General features: G+C 38.4%; 1 protein-coding gene across 2 annotated transcripts; it reads right to left on the minus strand.

Annotated features, from left to right (window-relative positions):
- Positions 1-3,069: 3,069 nt before the first annotated feature.
- Positions 3,070-8,550, minus strand: LOC133888684 (eukaryotic translation initiation factor 3 subunit H-like). Of its 2 annotated transcripts, none has more exons than XM_062329015.1 (12): positions 8,389-8,550; positions 8,184-8,281; positions 7,129-7,245; positions 6,904-7,007; positions 6,320-6,386; positions 4,944-5,077; positions 4,817-4,865; positions 4,664-4,735; positions 4,461-4,562; positions 4,295-4,362; positions 3,959-4,111; positions 3,070-3,332 (listed from the first exon to the last, which is right to left on the minus strand). In XM_062329015.1, the coding sequence occupies exons 1-12, from the start codon at positions 8,396-8,398 to the stop codon at positions 3,275-3,277; spliced, it is 1,032 nt and encodes a 343-aa protein (XP_062184999.1). In that variant the 5' UTR covers positions 8,399-8,550; the 3' UTR covers positions 3,070-3,274. The 2 variants fall into 2 exon arrangements, with proteins under 2 accessions (XP_062184999.1, XP_062185000.1); XM_062329016.1 differs by having other exon boundaries at positions 8,184-8,278; positions 8,389-8,539.
- Between the last annotated feature and the right edge of the window lie 3,837 nt (positions 8,551-12,387).

Genomic DNA, 12,387 nt, shown 5'->3' on the forward strand with positions numbered 1-12,387 from the left:
AATTGATAATCACCTTGTTACACCCCACCGGGCCTGCGAGAAGGAGTCCATCACAAAGGGCACGAGCTTCAGCTGTTACAGCCGCATCGACATATAATATCTTACTGTTATTTACCCCTAAGAACATGTCATGCTCGTCCCGCAACACTGCTCCCATCGTCCCTATGCATTGTTCAAGACAAAAAAAAAGCATCAATGTTAAGCTTGATGCACCCTTCCTTTGATCTAGTACAACCATGCCTCACAATTTCTCAATTATTTTTCAACGCTTTCCCATAATTATCTGCGAGTGTTGCTATCGCTAAGGATAATATGATGGGTCGTGAGATCTGCTTGCCATATGTGACTTGATGACATTCCCACCACACGTAGCAACACACCGTAGCAATCAGTTCTTTTAAACCGACCTGAGATAGCAATGGAGCAGAAAGGGCCGGGATCGCAAAATATCCTCGGATTCCGCCAACCCAGCCCTATCAATAGTTGCAGCGTTATCAATCACATTTATTAGCCTTAGGTGATCCCATATTTGCTTTTGAAAGGATTGAATGGTCTAAGAGGGAGGGTGAATTGGGTCCTAACTAAAACTATTTCAACTGAACTCTAAAACAAGTAAACAACATTATCCTAGATAAATAGTAAAGTAACTACAACGATCAAAATAGATAGAATGCTAAACAATAAAACATGCAAGCTATAATAAGAAGAGAATTATGGAACATTAGCTTACAATAAAGTAAATATTCAAAGTAAATGCGGGAAAATAAAGAGATAGGTAAGAAGACATCAAATTTTTTTCCAAGGTACTGAGGAGTTGACACTCCCCTATAATCCTTATTGAAATATCAACTAAAGATATCACTCTCCCTTGAGTCACCAAGACTCAAGTGCTCCCTAGAGATAACCACTTCTCCATCTTCGGATTGGTAGGGTTCAAACCAAGTACAAAGCTTCCTCTTGAGGCTCCCACAAGAACTCCAAAAGCTCATCAAGACATCTCTAATCATCAAGACTGATTAGGTATTGCCAAACACCAAGAGTAACAATTCAATAGCTTCACTTGACCCAAATCAAGCCTAGACTACAGGTAGATACATATTTGCTATTCTCCTTACACTAATGATGTTCTTAATCTTAAATTAAGAATTTTACAAATCACTTTAGTTCATTCTCTTGTCTCTTGATCACACACTAAGTGTTTCAGCTCTTTTGGCTCGCAGGAGATACCACCGAGACAAAATGAGGGGATATTTATAGGATAGAGGTCTAAAACTAGTTGTTGCATAGCCACCCATATTTTTTGTGAACACCAGATGATCCGTCGTGCATAGGCTCCATACACTGGACCATCCGATGTGAATCGTCCACCCAGGATAGCCGTTACAGCCACTAAATCCTCCGACACATATGCCGGACCATCCGACGTGTGTAAGATCATCTTCCACTGAACTGAAGGAAATCCCTCTGGAATTTGCTCCGGTGATGTCTTCGATGTGTACGCCGGACCATCCGGTATGTACAACTTGAAATCCTTCTTCTGAAAATTACTCCGGCGTAGCCAACTTAACCTCATCGGATCATTCGGCACGTACAAGCATTAAGGCCCACTTCTGAAAAAATATTCCAACGTGTACAAGCTCCTTAGCGTCGGACCATCCGGTGTATAGAGTTTTCTCAGAACTTGTCCAATTCAAACTTCTTTAAGTTCTATCTTCTTTTCAACTCATCCATAAACTTCTCTGAGCTACTTAGTGCTAGAATTTTACAAGTGTGTATTCAACCAAATCTAGACTTAATTATGTTAAACTACTATTTTTAGTCCCTCTTTATAGTACGGTTAAAGAACAAAAGAGAGCCTATACTACTTTAAGTATCCTTCATCTTCATGTGATACTTAAAATTAGAAGGTCATTAAACTTGACGTTAACATCTTTTGATCGCTCAACCATTCAAATAAGGGACTAAGATCACCCAACAATATTATGAACTAATCTTTTAATTTTTATTTAAAATAAACTTGTTAATCATAATAATATAGTTGTCATTAATCACCGAAATACTTATCACTTATCTTGTAGCCTAGATGCTACACCTTCACACGTTCGCAGCCAAAAAAACATTTCGGATGTTTTCACACTGAATTTGGCACAGAGGACATTGACTCAACTGCCTCATGTGCCTATTCGCAAGGACCTCATAGCATCGGATAGCCCCGAGAAAGACCTTCCAGTAATGGATTTTCACCTTTGCAGGTACTTTAAGAGCCCACAAATTCTTCCATACTGGATTATTGTTGGATGATCCTATGATATTAGTTCTCACCAATTCTCTACCATGTTGATGGTCCCATTCGGTATGATAAGCCGATTGCACTGAGAATAAGCCATTCTTTGTAAAATTCCAAGAAACAAAATCTTTCATCATTCCCATTGCCAATGGTATATTGAGGATACGATTTGCATCTATTGGCAAAAATAATCCAACGAACCAGGTCCTCATCCCATTATCTCGATTATAGATCAATTAATTCTGATACGTTTGTAAGAACCACTGACCCCCTCCTTATTACAACTTTTCGAGATGGACTGTCTGGGATCCATGAATCATTCCAAATATTAATTTGTGTGTCATCTCCTACTCTCCAAATGCAACCCTTCGTAAAAGTTTGGACTCTCTCCCAAATACTTTGCCATGTATATGAAGCTCCCTTCATCAAAGGAATGGACAATAAGTCACCTGACGGTTAGTGCTTAGGCTTAAGAACTAGAGCACATAGAGAATTCGGTTCAGAAAGTAGCCGCCAGCATTGACGAGCAAGCATTGGCAGATTAAAACAATGGAGGTCCTGAAACCCAAACCACTTTTTTTCTTAGGAATGCACATTTTTCACCAAGCAAACCAATGCATATGCTTCTTCTGGTCATCATCTCCCAGAGTGAATGTAAGTAAATAATAGTTACGGCGAAGGGTCACAGTGCAAAGCACGCCGGAACCAAACTACGATATATGAGACTCCCCATTCCAGAATTACTATGGAGAAGACTGGCATAACATGTTATCACGTTCAGATGCAATAATACGAACTAGCAATATAAAATCAGTGCGGATACAAATGGTATAATGTTATGGTGCACATTCCACTGCAATGTAACTATCTGGTGTTCTTAGAAGAATGCAAAAGTAGCCGATCGGCACACTCATACAAGGTACATCGCAAAATTGAGACTTTAAAACAGTGTTAACTAACAACAGCTTCCACTCTTAACCCAATCATCTAATCCTCATGAAACGCCTTCATCAAGTATAGCCTGTCGAAATTCTGACCAGCAACCCTGCGATTTGTGATGCAAATTACATCAATATGAGTGTACCCTAAACCCTAGTACACTATGAAGCACAAGAAAGAAACAATGTTTTAAACAAGTAGAGGAACCAACAAGCACAAGAAGGAAAATATGTTTTAAACGACAAGTAGAGGAACCCATTGACTCATTCTAGTTTTTTTTTTCCAATTTACAACCATGTGTAGACCACCCATTCAGTGGAGTGGGTTTTGGCTTTTGGGTCAACCAACCCACATCTCTCCGTACTACCAAGCATAGTATGTTTAGCTCATTCCATCAATTGTGGACGAAATGGTCAAACTATTTTGTGATGAAACACTGATTGCAACTAGTGGGGACCACTTGGGCAGGAAAAGCAGGTGGCATTTGTAATTGACGATAAGCCAATCAAGTTCTGTTATAAGTTCAACTGATTGGAAGATAATCCTATCATGAGGATCAAACACCTCAAAAACTTAACACGGCTAACATGACTGCACCTGGAAGAAAGATTGGGTTGTGTAATCTTAATCAACCAGAAAACTCCTACATCTAATGGTCGTTTCCCCAAAATAGAATCATGCAAGTGTTGAAACTCACTAGAGATAGGTATAAATATGTTGCAGAATCTATACCCATTAATATGGTTGCAGTAACTGGAGATCTGATTGGTTACAAGATAACCCTCCAATCGTGATGGCTCAGGAATTGGCTTAAAGATAGGATTGGACGGATCTTCTTCTGGCAATGGCTCCTCGCCAGCAGCTTTTCTCGCCATGTTCTCTTGCCTGTACCAGCACAAATAGCAAGGAGAATGAACAATAGACATACACTAGCTCTACTGGTTTCTGAGTGAAAAAGCGCATTCCTTTAAATGACTGCTAAGGTAGAACGGTAGAACCATGAAGGATATGAAAGAAAGACATGAGCTAACGAAGTATATAATAACTACGAAGTATGTAGTTTCCCACCTTCTCTTTTGAAGCCATGCCTGCTGCTGTGACTGTTGTCTTGAGAGATTGCGGTAATAATATTGGAACTGAATTGAAAGGAAGGCAACCAATCAAAGAAATAGGTTATCAAGTCAACCTCACATAAATTCTGGAGAAGTTATTTTTTGAAAAAACAAAACAAAACCTTGTTCTGATCTGATGAAAGATCATCCATGCACCCAATCAGAAATTCCAGGTTCCTTTCCATAAATGGAGCAGTTGACAATTTAAGTCTGTCAAAGTCACACTGAAACACAAAAGGAAGACATAAATGCAACTCAAATAGCTGTTAAAAAAATGGGGGCACAAAAACGCTATACAAGAGTTTTTTGAGGTAAAAATCTGAACCTGTGAAACAGGTGACTCAGGCTCCAGCTCCTTCATGAAGGCACTGACAAGCGCTGAGTTGGAAACTTTAATCTGTGATACAAATAAGACAGAACACATGAGGAGATCAAATTAGTCCTTACAACCAAAATAAAAATATATATGAGTGCATACCGGTATCTCTTCAAAAATATCAACCCATGACAATTTCTTTTCTCTTAACCTGTAAAAGTAAAAAGTCATTGGTATACACCATGTTTGCATAAACAATTACAATGATTGAGCTATAGAAAAGCTGTACTTCTCTCCAGTTAAACCATTGTTCCGGTAAAGATCCATAAATGAGTCAGTGAGTTTCAGGGCTTTGAGAGCTAGAACTCCTTGCCTTGACCTAGATGGGTCATAAACGATGCACACGCATCTCCTGATATTCTCCTGCAACATGCAAATGTTATGTGCAGCATACAAAATAGGCGAAGATATAACAAGAACCATGATGATGTTAGGATGACATCTGATAATCAGATAGTGGAAAACCTTCTGAGTCAAAACTGAACAATGAAAAAAATCAATCAAAGCTAAAATTGAACAAGATGCATGTGCAACCTGGCTATTATCAAGAGAAGCAGCAGAATACAGATACAATTATTCAATTACGTAATGTTAGCTATGGTTGGATCACAGTGAGTAGGATCAGACATCTTCATCTACGTCAGCTATATTGCAATCAACCATAAAGAATGATTTCAATTAGACAAATATAGATTTACTCTTGAAGATGTTCCCATTGAATCCTATTTTAACAGGATAGCACGGCAATGTCTTATACACACCCCCATCCACTTTTAGTCGTAGAGTTTTCACACGACTTCAACCTTATCCCTTCTTACAACTGCTTACAACTCTTTCGCAACTTCAACCTTATCCCTTCTTACAACTGCTTTCAACTCTTTCCCTCTCTTATATTGCATTGATTCTTATTCTTGAAAATTATTTAGAACACGAATTCCAATACCTGAAATATATTCAAATTTGATAGTTGATACCTACCTGAAACCCGCTGAACATGGAACCTAAAACTGGTTTAAACCTAGAGCCTGATACCTCAAACCCCATCAAAACTGGGAGGGGCAAATGCACAGATCTGTCTTAGAAATTTCATGCAGCGTAGCAGATACGTCAGTACATGAGCCCGCCTCCACCGGCCATGACAGAAAGAAAAAACCATAGAATCAACCCCCACGAACAGAGAGCAGCTTATAAAACAAGAAAGAAGAGCTTCCTAAGGAATTCCCAGGTCCCAATAAACTCCTTAAGATAAAACTACCTATAAAATTGCTTCTTGCACATACATCATATTTTAAATCACTAAAGTGGTCCTCTATGGTAGATTAAAACAACATAGGGGCTTCTGACTTGTAAGTGTAGATATGTTGTCACTTGTCAGTGGACTCGAACTATAGCTTTCTTTTCTGGACCATAGGACTATGTTACAGGTTGCTAATTTACACTTCAGTCACAGATTAGACGACTAATGCGGGCATGATGAAACTGGTTAAGAAAAAATGTTAATGAAAAGGAGGGGTGAAAATAGAATTTTTTTCAAGCAGGGAGAGGATAATCCAATATTAGTGAAAAGGTTGGATGACTAACAAAGCTAATTTATCTGCCCCATACCTGATAGTTCATAAATGTTTCAATCAGTTCCACAGTTTGAAAAGATCCAAGCAAGCAGGATTGATACCTGCAAGCATTGGCAAACACAATTAAATGCAAATAAGGTCAAAACATAAATATAGAACAAGATTACGAAAGTGAAACATGAATGGCACTAGAAGCCACCACATTAGTAATACAAAACATAATAGCAAAGCTCCTAAAATATTGGACAAGCAGTAACAACACCACACTTGTATAACAAGCAATTGTGATCAAGCATCCATATTCGTAAACACAGGGCAGGCATTATTGGCTCATATATCAATAGGGTAAAATATAGTGCATGTGCACTGACCACTGAATACACAAACCATCAATGCCAATTGGCAGATCAAGCAACCAATACCGATCACCAAAATATAAGCATTTGCAGCAGCTTGGATGCTGCACCCACATCGAACATAATACATAATTTTTTGCAGAGGATGCATTTTTTTCTCAATGCACATGTGACATGTCAGAGATCTCAATACACACTGACTATTTCTTAATGAATTAGATATCAATATGGTATTAGATGAAAATGAAATAGCTTAACATACCATCCAATAGTGTTGTTGTCAACATTAACTTCCCTCAAGCATCTCATCATCTCAAGCTGGTAATTCGCGCCATCTGCATCTGCTTCGTCGTCATCTTCTCTGATCTGCAGTAAAATAGTCAGGTATCCATTAGCCTAAATGCATAAACCACAAGTAACCTGGAGGTGCTTGTGTCCTAGCAAAACCTGAACACAGAAGCAACTGCTAAGAATGTTAAAGACTCACAGGGAAAGGAAAACAGTTGGTCACTTCCAGAACACTTCCAACGTCCAAACCAAGCAGTTGACCTGTAACCAGAGCAGGCGCAAACTCCTCACAGTGCTTAATGATCTTCAGGACGGCCTGCACAATAGAGCAAAAATGAATGATTGTAAGTACAAATTACCCTAGCAAAGCTGTTGTTTCTGAAATTAGGATTAGAAAGGAAAATGCTTGTAGCCATGGGAAGCTTTCAAATCCACTGAGGTGCAGAATTCATCTAGGATACTCTAACTGATGTAACTCACAAAAACCGGGTGAAAGATTTATTTGGTGTCCACTGTCAACCCAGAATACACTTTCTTTTCACCGGATCAATATGTTTGGTTCATCAGTTTGAATAACCTTGGAAATATCTTTGCCCATCATACTGGGCACCCAGATAATGACGTTCATCAGATCAGTGTGTTCTGTCACCATATTCATATCAGATAATGTAGCAGCAATTTACCTTTTTATATGTGCAAATAGTAGTGCCGAAACATATTGATTTTCAGAAAGTCATAATGCTACTGATTCGAAAATATGCATCAAGATGAATAAAATCTTGAAGTAGTGTCAACTAAGTTGCATCGATTGTGTGAAAGAGTATGCAAAACAAACAGCAAGGCCATGATGGGTTATGGTTCTACAATTACAGTACTCCCCTAGCGCACTACAAATCAAACAAGAATTTCACTGTATGTCTACAACTTGTTTTTACTACCTTCATAAAATAAAATTCACCACAAAATAAACAAGGCAATCTAGTAATCACCCATCAATACATGCAGACCTTGAGAACAACAACAATCTTCTGGGTTTCATTTCCATACGACCTTCGAGAATAGCATTCATAAACAAACGTAGCACCACATTTACAACAAAAAAAGAGCGTGATTTCCCCCTGATTTACATCCCCTAAGTAGCACTCTCTTCGTCACACAAACAGATCCATCCAAACGCCCTGAGCTTTCCCTCTTCTCTCCAACTACCAAATCGAACGAGCAAACAGTAGACGGAGGGGGTTCGGAAGCAATCACCAGGCCTTCCATCTGGACGATGCGGAGCGGCGTCGGCGCCTCCTCGGTGACCGTCGACACGGCCTGCAGGAACGACCTCATTCCTCCCGGCGCCGCTGCTGCAGCAAACCATACAACCGAACCGACAGCCCAGGGTTAGGATAGATCACGGGACAGGATGCGAAGCAAAAGAGCAGGCGAGAGGATAGAGCCGCCCGTCACTTACGATTCGCCATGGCTACTCGGTGCTGGATGCTCGACGGCGGCGGCGGCGGCGTGCGCGCAGGCAGGAGGATGCGTGCGCTCTTGCAAGCCGGCGCGAGGCAGGGGTGGAAGAAGAGCGGAGGGGGGCTAGGGTTTTCTTGATGTGCGGCGCGGATGTGCTCCAGCCTCTAGTAACTCTAATTTTTTTGGATTTACTATATTTCTATCGACTGAAATAGTAGCTTTGTTGTTATACATTCTATCCTTCAATCGTCTTTTGATCTGTATTTAATCAGAGATTTTTATCTGATATGCATAAAAAAATTGTATATGTCTCTACTATAAAAAAATATTGTTTATTTATGAATCAGTTTTTTTTTTCCAGCTATTAGATCTTCATCCAATACTTGATGTTATCAAGTGAAACATATCCTTATTTTCACTCGATTGAAGATTAACAACTTTCAATTTTTTTCACCGAACTAGTTACTATCTGTGGGTTGCAACAAGAGTTAAATATTTTCATACTATAATATATATTATTATTATTATCTTAATAGTGACTATAGTTATCTAATAATTATCTAATATGTCTACGATTAGAGATCTAAACCATATAGAAATCAAATGTTGCACTTGTTTGCCCAACTTTGCAATCAGCAGTGATATTCAGAAGACTTTATTATGTCTACCATATAAAAATCAAATCCTTGGAATTTTTTCTATTGAGTAAATAATTAGAAATAAACCAGTAATGATGTTTTGTAACATTCTACTTAGTTGTCACTAAGTGAGAAAAAAAGTACACAGATAAATGCAGACATCAATGCTATAGTTAACGAGGCATGTTATGATCCATAGTTAGGCCACTATAAAAGTAAAGTCTTCGGTTGCATCCAAAACAAACTATCATTAAAACATTAAACAAAAAGGCCAAGAAATGTCCGCTTCAACATAGATCGGTGCAACTGTACAGGAATTTCATCAGACATTGCAATTCGTTCATGCAGAATATTCACATGCTTAAAAAAATTATATGAGTTTATATGACTCTTTAACATTGACAAAATCGGTATCTTAAACTGTAATCTGATTGGTGTACAGTTTTTATGCTCAATTATAATAAAAATTACAATTCTTTTCGTTGGCATATGATGTAGCAAATCAACAAATTCTACTTATCAACAGTCTCATCAAACTTCCCTCCACACCGATACATTACAAGAACAAATAAACAGGCCATAAAAAAAAAGTGAATCAAACCTCACCTCAACATCAAAGAAATACATAAGCAAAAAAAAAAAAAAACAATCAAGACAAAAAAATTGGCAGATTTCACAAACAAAAACAATAGTTTCTCAGACAAGAAAGCCGGCATCAATATCCAGCATGTATAAAACCTTCATAAACTGGAGAGCTGAATTGTTCCACATTTTTGTGCAGATTGAAGATTCCTTGCACACAGTATTTGTTGAATTCTTCTAGTTAACTATAGCCATCTTATAGCGTATCCAAAAGTTCTTATCAGCATCACACCTAGATGACTGATCACTCTCCAGGTATATGTAGATTGTATCAAACGACTCATATACACCTGCAAGTTATGATAAAGTAGGCACAAAGTATGAATTTGATACAGCTATACAGGACACAAAAGTAAATAAACTTTCTTTACCTATCCGCAGCACACACCCCCCAATTTGAAAATTTTACTAAAAGTCTTTCTGGTCTCCATAATATCCTTGAAGGATAAGAAATTTTTCCACTTTTCATGAGAATGACAGTCGTTTTGGCAAAGCTTCAATGTACTACTAATTAATGTGCTACTACAGCTACAATAAAAACTATAGAACTCACCCTGTAGCCACTAATAATAGAGGTGAGATGTATTTTATTTTTCACAAGATTATTGCTTCTCTGACAAAAAGAAACAAAACGTTGTAAATGTGTTAGCCAACTAGTAGGAAATTCATTGGCGAGAAAGCACAACGCATTCACTACCTTGAGTAACTCTGCAGCGATGATGACAACAGATGTTGTTCCATCTCCTACCTCCCAGTCTTGAGCTCAGCCAACTCAACATGAGCCCAGTAATTGATGGGCACAAAAGAAATACATAAGCACAAAAAAGCAATCAAGACAAAAAAATGGTAAATTTTGACATTTGTTAACAGGCACCACCTTTACAGATGGGTGCTTGACTTCCAACATCTTCAGTATAGTTGCTCCATCGTTTGCGATTGTAACATCACCGATATCATCCACCAGCATCTATAAGCAGAATATGCTAGGTCATGTCGACCGCGGCATCCGCATTCGGCACCTCCCCCTCGCCATTGGTGGCCAGGTCGAAGTCCCTCACATTGGAGCAACAGGCATCCGTGCTCTCACTTTATTTGTTGGTCCATCACGAAAAGCCTGAACACAATAGGTTCTACTTATTATTAGAAGCAACCTATGGCAAGAGATAGTCGATCTTCGGCTTAAGTAAAAGTATTGAACATTAGTACACTTCTAATCTTAAAAAATTCCGTACTATGAATTTTCTTTCTTATTTACATTTTGTAGTTCATATGAACATTAAACTGTATATTCAATAAAGATCAGATTTTTCATAATTTTGTGTTAGGTGGATGTTACATCTATTAGAGTATGAGGTACAGTCATACAGACCTTGTCAAGATCAAATATGGCCTTGTGGTCAACTTAGGTAATATGCTAAATCTGAATGTCCTGCATCTGGTACTATGTAAACCTGAATTAATTAGGCTATAAGAAACTGCTGGAAAAGTAATAATATTTTCAGCAAGTAGCCTTATAAGTATCTGACAAACTTCACACTTAAACACACACAAAAAAAAAGACGACAGAACTATCCACTTGTTTCAAAGCAACATTATAAAAATCAGTGTAGAAGGTGAAGCTTGGAAACATAATGAAATAAGATAGATTTAATGAGATGAACCTGCATCCATGCTTGCTTAAACAACAAACAAAATTGACTCCACCAACCACGTCTTTGCTTAACAGTGCACTTCTGAACAAGTTTGGCAGAAAATTCAGTTCCCTCCAATTTTGTAAATGAGTTGTTGCATTCAGTAACCAGAGATTTATTAGCAAATGCCTCAATGAAGTTCTCAATCCTTTTCTGAGATGACTGTACACTTTTCAGCTGAGCTATAATCAACAGAAATGAGATCAGCCAAAAACTCAACAGGGTTCATATGATCCTGACACTTATACCTGATGAAGTAACAAAACTCAAGTTATTATCGGGTAATAAGAAACAAAAAAATAAGCTGCATGAGATATTGACCATATACATAGCAAAATAAAATAAAGTTGCTTATGCACCAAACAGGCAAAAACTGAAACTGCCAAAGAGACGAGAAGCATGTTGCATGGCATAAACAGGAAACAATCAGTCTGTTAGAGATTTAGAATAGCTATTATTGAAATTAATAATATTATCTGTAGTGGTAAACATGAATTGCCTAGGAAACAGATAAGATTACAAATAGTAATACCGAACTACAGGTATTACTATCCCTTTTGACTTTCCACCATTTCTCTTAACTGAAATTACTCCTACCAAAGGTCAAGTAGCTATCAACCTTGCTAACTAAAACGAACTAATCCCAACCCCGAAAAGCCACGACCACAAAGTTTCACCTATTTTGCTGATTGATACTGCTAGTCAACGCCTACTCGAAGGTCAAAACAACGAAGAAACAAAGGATATCAAACTCGAACTACACATAGACCACCTCATGAACACACCCAAAACCAGCAGATCTACTTTGCTTTAGTACGGATGGCACAACTCTTGCATAGATGACAAAGAGGTTATAGTCTAGATCCGGACCTGACTTCCGGGTTACCGATGATGTTCTGGTAGAGCTGCATTCTGCAGGTGCTGACGACCACGCCCATCGTCGCGAACAGCAGGTACACCTACATGGCCGCAATATCCCGTAAGCAAAATATGTATAAGAGAGAGAGAGAGAGAGAGAGAGAGAGA

The sequence above is a fragment of the Phragmites australis genome, chromosome 13 (assembly GCF_958298935.1).
Source record: "Phragmites australis chromosome 13, lpPhrAust1.1, whole genome shotgun sequence".
Taxonomy (NCBI): Eukaryota; Viridiplantae; Streptophyta; class Magnoliopsida; order Poales; family Poaceae; genus Phragmites; species Phragmites australis.

Excerpts from the sequence above, each read along its gene's own strand:
- LOC133888684 (XM_062329015.1), bottom strand. Across the intron at positions 7,008-7,128 it reads CCAACTGTTTTCCTTTCCCT|ATCAGAGAAGATGACGACGA; the intron begins GTGAGTCTTTAA and ends ATTTTACTGCAG. Across the intron at positions 4,736-4,816 it reads ATATTTTTGAAGAGATACCG|ATTAAAGTTTCCAACTCAGC; the intron begins GTATGCACTCAT and ends TTTGTATCACAG.